At 28.9% G+C, this 6093-nt stretch overlaps 2 protein-coding genes across 2 annotated transcripts in view; both read left to right on the forward strand.

Annotated features, from left to right (window-relative positions):
* The window catches only part of LOC108693996 (zinc finger protein 578-like), a 2424-nt gene extending 1903 nt beyond the window's left edge, over window positions 1-521 (forward strand). Inside the window, exon 2 of the mRNA XM_018203241.1 lies at window positions 319-521. Within this exon, the coding sequence (XP_018058730.1) occupies window positions 319-521 (203 nt within the window). The remainder of the gene's footprint in view (window positions 1-318) is intronic.
* Window positions 522-3340: 2819 nt separating this feature from the next.
* LOC108693997 (zinc finger protein 134-like) overlaps window positions 3341-6093 on the forward strand; it is a 12606-nt gene continuing 9853 nt past the window's right edge. Inside the window, exons 1-4 of the mRNA XM_018203242.1 lie at window positions 3341-3505; window positions 4274-4309; window positions 4588-4600; window positions 5374-5568. Of these exons, the coding sequence (XP_018058731.1) occupies window positions 3341-3505; window positions 4274-4309; window positions 4588-4600; window positions 5374-5568 (409 nt within the window). The remainder of the gene's footprint in view (window positions 3506-4273; window positions 4310-4587; window positions 4601-5373; window positions 5569-6093) is intronic.

Below are 6093 nucleotides of genomic sequence, written 5' to 3' on the forward strand. Positions count from 1 at the left end.
ATGTTATTTCTGACCAATTCATATCCATGATGAATAATATCGATATTATGAAAATTTCAATTATATCGGTACATATCTATAGTACAACCAAGAATTTAGTATTTTATAAGAATATTTTATAAGAATAAAAAAGCATGTACAATATAATATTTTATATATCGATATAAAATCAAACTTGATATCTTGTGAGTGACGGATTAAAATTAAAACCTTGTCAATGCTGATTTTTTGAATAAAGTTTTCTAGCATGCACGCTATCAACGTTAAAATCATTCAGTCCGACATGAATGAAAGCCAATTGTTGCACATATGTTTCAGATTCACAAAGGTACTCGTCGGGCTTAGCCTATCCGTGCAACAGGTGTGGCAAGATATACAAATGGAGAGAATCTTTGAGTCTGCATAAACGAATGGAGTGCGGTATCGAGCCACGCTTTGCCTGCAATATCTGCGGCAGAAAGTTTAAACATAAGCACCACCTCATGAAACACCACAACTCAATTCACAAATATAATCAGTAATAATAAATTAAAGCTAATTGATTTTTTGTTATATTTTTTAGAAAAAAAGATAACGTGCATGTAGTTAATCTTTTTTTATATAAAAATATGTAGATGTTTGTTAAAGGATGAAATTTAATTCAGGAACGATCGTCTTCTATCTTAAAACGTTGTGTATTCAAAATTTTCTTAAGATTCTATTCTTAAAATCGCTACTAATTTGATTTTAATTTCAATTATGGTCAATTCAGTCGAAGTTTTGATTAAATTTTGAAATGAAAGCGAGTTCCGGCGATTTGCGCGCGCGCACACAGTCGAAACTGATAGTTATAATATAATATTAATATAATATTTTTTGCTTAGGCATAAATGCTAAAAAAATGAGATGGCTTCTTTTACCTACAAATTAATTGTCTACAGCATCGTTTGTCTACGTCACTTTTGCCGACAGTTCGTTTGCGCACAAAAATTATTGCCTACAGCTCGATTGCATTTTTACGTACAAAGTAAAAATTTCAGAAACGAAATCACATTTGCCTACATGTATACATGTATTATTGCCTACAGATTGATTGCCCACAAACACAATTTTGCGCACAAATATAAGAGAATTTGTTTTTTAAAACAAAAAATTCGTATTTTTAAAGTAGAGAAAAGTACATGTAGGTAATAATACATGTAGGTAATTAATCGAACTGTAAGCAATAATGTATATAGACAATCAAACTGTGGACAATAACTGTAGGCAATCGAGCAATAGGCAATAATACATGTAGGCAAATGTAACTTCGTTTCTGAAATTTGTACTTGTGCACAAAAGTGTATGCAGACAATCGTGAGCTGTAGGCATAATAACTTTAAGTACGCAAATGAATATTGTTGTTGTTGGCAAAAATGATGTGAGCAAACGATTTGAAAGCAAATGGGATTCTCTCAAAAGAATTATCTTACTTTTTGAAATTTTATTATCATTGAGATAATATCCGTTCCTTTACTTCAAAATATCGATAAAAAGATGTTTCTTCGATATATTTCTTCGAAATATGATTAAATTTTTATCATTTTTATCATTTTCGTTTCACAACCCTTAAAAATATCACCTTTTCTTAATTATAACGATTATGTATTTTAGAAAATTATAATAAATCCATCAATAATTTATTAAAAGTGATATAACTTGGAATATTATAACAATTTATATTGATCTTAGTCAGCTAAATTTGACAAAAAACAATTTTTTTATACAAACTTCGATATATATGTGCGTGCAACATATGGTCTTTCTAAAATTCTTATAAAAGTTTCGATTTCGACTGAAATTTAAAAATTGTTTCGGTCGAACTCTATTAATTGAAATTACTAGAACCCACTTTTTTCCATTTCTTTCATAATTTTTTATAAATTTATTATTTGGAATTTGTAAAAATTTTATGATCGTTTCTGGATACATAATGGATAATGATAAAAGTTTTCTAATAAAGAAATGAACTCAAGTCCGTATTCATTTATTTATCCCTTTTTACAATATTATAATAATAAATTAAAACACTAAAATCAAGAAAGGAACAGAAAAAGAGGGAGAAGAATTTCTTAACTCCTTTATTTTATAATATTTTTATAAATCCATTTTAAATAAAACAATTCTGTAAGTTTTTTTAGTTTATTGACAATAACAATTTTTAAGTAAAGTTTTTAGATAATGTTTTTAATTCTTTGAATACAGAACGGCATGATGCTGTGCACTGCGGAGTTGTTTCCCAATATGTAGCTGGGTGCAAGAATTTGCGTTTTCCTCAAGTTCTTGATATTTTTTCTTTATAAATATTAATTATTTTTCAGATAAATTAGGAAATTGAAATGAGAAAGTGCTCTAAATGCGTATATATTATGTACTACTCACAAGAGTTAATACTGAAAGGGTTAATCGTACGTAACAGTATGATTATCCCAATCAAATTTGTGTATGTAAAACGAAACATACGATGTTCAAAATTCATTATTATTAAACAATATCAAATCTTCAATAAATTGTTTATAAATTTTTTTTATCTTGAACATTATAAACATTAAAAATTTTATCATTAACATTATAAACATTATAAACATTAAAAATTTTATCTTGAACATTATATATTAACTGAAGAAACATCAAGAAATATAAGGATTTTATCATTTCTGTAAATTTTCACATCTTTTCTAAAATTTATAACAGAAATTCTACAAAGTAAAAAGATTAATTACAAAAATTTTTAATTATATACACAGTATTGTAATGATATATTATTTTTTTTATTGTTACTTTTTGTTCTGTCATAATATTTTAAAATGCGTTTCTCTTGTGATAGTAGAAATTAGTAGAATTAAATGTCATTGTAAAGTATACAAAAGAGAATAGAAATATTTACTATATTAAAATTATTTTTCAATAATGGATTATTATGGAATTATTATGACAATTATGATAATATACGTTTTCTATTATAATAATACTGATGAAAATAAAAATATTTTTACGTAAGTTTCATGTGTTATATTTGTTTTGTATATAAAAAATGTTTTTTTATTGTAAGATTTTTATTAACCACAAAACTTGATAGCATTGAGATTATAAGGTGTACTAACTCTTCTATTAATTACGATACAATTTGCGTGGATTCTAGATTAATCAAATAATTAAATGATGTTAGAAAGACTTTTAGATCGCAAATTCTAATTGTCGAATTTATGTATTATTTTTTCGTCGCGGAATGTATGAGAGAAATCGACGCGAAGATTAATCGTAGAACACTTTAGAATGCACACACGCACCATTTATAATCTATCTTTCAGGTGATCGAGCCATGACCGTAGCGTTCCCATGCAGGCTTTGCGGCAAGATCTACGCTCACAAATCTTCAATGTATACTCATCTACGATTATGTGGCAAAGAGCCTAAATTCAGCTGCGTTCTTTGCGGCAGGAGATTCAAGTACAAACACAGACTGCAGTCACATCTTACGTCGAATGTACACGCTTTACGACCATGACAATTTAATTGCAACAGCAATTATTGATTCAAGAGTGCTCTTTATATATCGGCATTATAAACGTTATTTGTATTGCATTGTGAACATGTACTACGACATGTGCATAGTCTGCACACATGAAGCAAAATTGTTAATATTAATAAAAATTTAGTTCTATTTCGCTAGCAAAAATTATCTTCTACTAAATCCCATAACGCTCATATCGCGAATTCTTAAAAAATATTGCCAATGCATATCGTATTATTATATGAAATAAATGAAACCTAATAACTAACTCTTTCTATTTTCTCAATAATTCAATGAAAATAGGTTATTGTTTCAGACAGTATATGTATAACTGTATGTACATCCTCCGTTTCCATTTACACGGAAAGTTAGAAACGTGCAAAATTAGTTTGCACGTGAAAAAAATATTAACAAGATATTCTTTTCCTTGCAGCATTTTAATATAAGATTTGAAATCGCGGATTGCTAGACGGATTAAATTACAACAACAAGAATTTTAAGTGAACAGTCAATTAAAAGAATGAACATCCATGAACATATACTTTCTTGTTTTAATACACTTTCATTCATACAAGACTCGAATTATGATAAACGTAATTACGATTACTTAACGTGGACATGCTAATATCGTTCAAAATAAACGCAACGTTTGACAAGGGGGAGGGAAGGGTGATTTGATAGCACAAAAGACAGAGTTTGATTTTTGGTACTATATACTACGACATTTTTCTTCTTTTCCAGCCTATTTGCGGAAGACGTGGATCTGCTTCCAGTGTGGTAAGCGTTACCTGTGGCGCGGCTCCCTAAAGAATCATATACGGGTGGAATGTGGCAAAGAGCCGGCCTTCAAGTGTCCCGTCTGCGGCAGGAAGTTCAAGCATAAACATCGCTGGCAGTCGCATGCGAAATGCATGCATAGCATTAAATTGTAACGCGAGAGACATTTTGCAAGAACTATATCATTTTTTAATCATTCGTGTGTATATATTTTAATTTAATTTGAAGACAAGTTTTTGCGTAAAAATACTGTGCAAAAATACTGCAATATTTTTCAGCGAAACCCCAAAGGTATTGGCAAACTTCGTAAAACTCATATGATTAATGTTTAAAAAGAGGCTTTAAATGAATCTATTTTTTAATAATAAGATAGGCAACTGTTGCAATGCCTATACTAATAAATTTTGCAGTTAATAGCTCTAGCATTTAAGCTTATGTATATATAGATCAGTATTTGAATTTATAGAATCGTTCTATAAAATATTTTTTTATTTCAAACTTGTACATGATTTGTTACCTCCTAATGCACACAATTCCTAAAATTTCAAATAAAAAATATTTCATTAAATAAAAAATATTTTATTCAATCTTTTTTATGGAATCCTAAACTTCGCAATAAACGAATTAAATTAATTGAGTGGTCAGATTATTTCCGTTTACAGACGAACTTTAAATTTAAATTAAAGCCAATACAAGCCTAAGACATGGTTGTATGTATAAATAAGGTGATAATCTCATTTTTATATACATCCAATGAATTTTCTCTAATTCAAGTTTCTGTGCATGCAACAGGCTCTTTGACATTGATTTCGATTTTGATTGAGATCCTTTTCAGTTGATGGTCCTCAGTGAACAAATTCATTAAAATTAATTCCAATATAATTTAATCCATTTACTATACATATAATAAACATATAGCCTGTACAAAATTTTTCTTTATCTAAATTCAAGTCTACATTTTTTCTCTTTTATTAGAAAACATCGTATATATAATCAGCAATTTCGCGAAATGAATATAACCTGTCGATTTACAATTTTGTCACTTATATCAATTTTATGTGCAGGACCGAAGGTGTGCAGCGTATGGAGTATATCTTCCAATGAGTTCAAAGATACGGATTTTTTAAAAATGAGAAGCTTTACTGACTCCATGATTTTCTCAACGAACTCAAACAATCAACGACTGATGTATTCGTGCAACGTATGTGGCAACGAATATACATGGATAAGCAGTTTACGTCGTCATCAATTGCAGTGCGGTAACAAGGAAGCAAAAATCAGTTGTCATTTTTGCACAAAGAAGTTCTACAGACGGGATCGACTTAAACAACATTTATCTACATATCACGCAAACTTATTGGATTCTAAAAGATAGCGATACTCTGCCTGTGACAATGACAATTAGGAAAAGATAAAAGTGTAGCTTAACTTCGGAAAACTTAATGTATTTGCAAATTTAATACATGGATCCATATCTTTTTAAAGTTGTGTGTTTTCAACAGATGATATGCATATTTGCATCCTGAAGTGATAATAATATAAACCTGACATAATTAATTATTATTTGAATATATATACCCCCATAGCAAAGGGGGTCATATTCCTGTAAAATAAAGTCATAATTATAGTCAGGAAGAAAATGTAATATCACTATTGTCATAACAAAATAACACATGTTACAAAGATATTTGCAGTTGTCGCACAACACCATGATTGACGTAACCATGATTGTTGTGATGTAACTGTGACTTTTTTTGCTATGGTGATATATATATATATATATA

Source organism: Atta colombica, unplaced genomic scaffold, assembly GCF_001594045.1.
Source record: "Atta colombica isolate Treedump-2 unplaced genomic scaffold, Acol1.0 scaffold112, whole genome shotgun sequence".
Taxonomy (NCBI): Eukaryota; Metazoa; Arthropoda; class Insecta; order Hymenoptera; family Formicidae; genus Atta; species Atta colombica.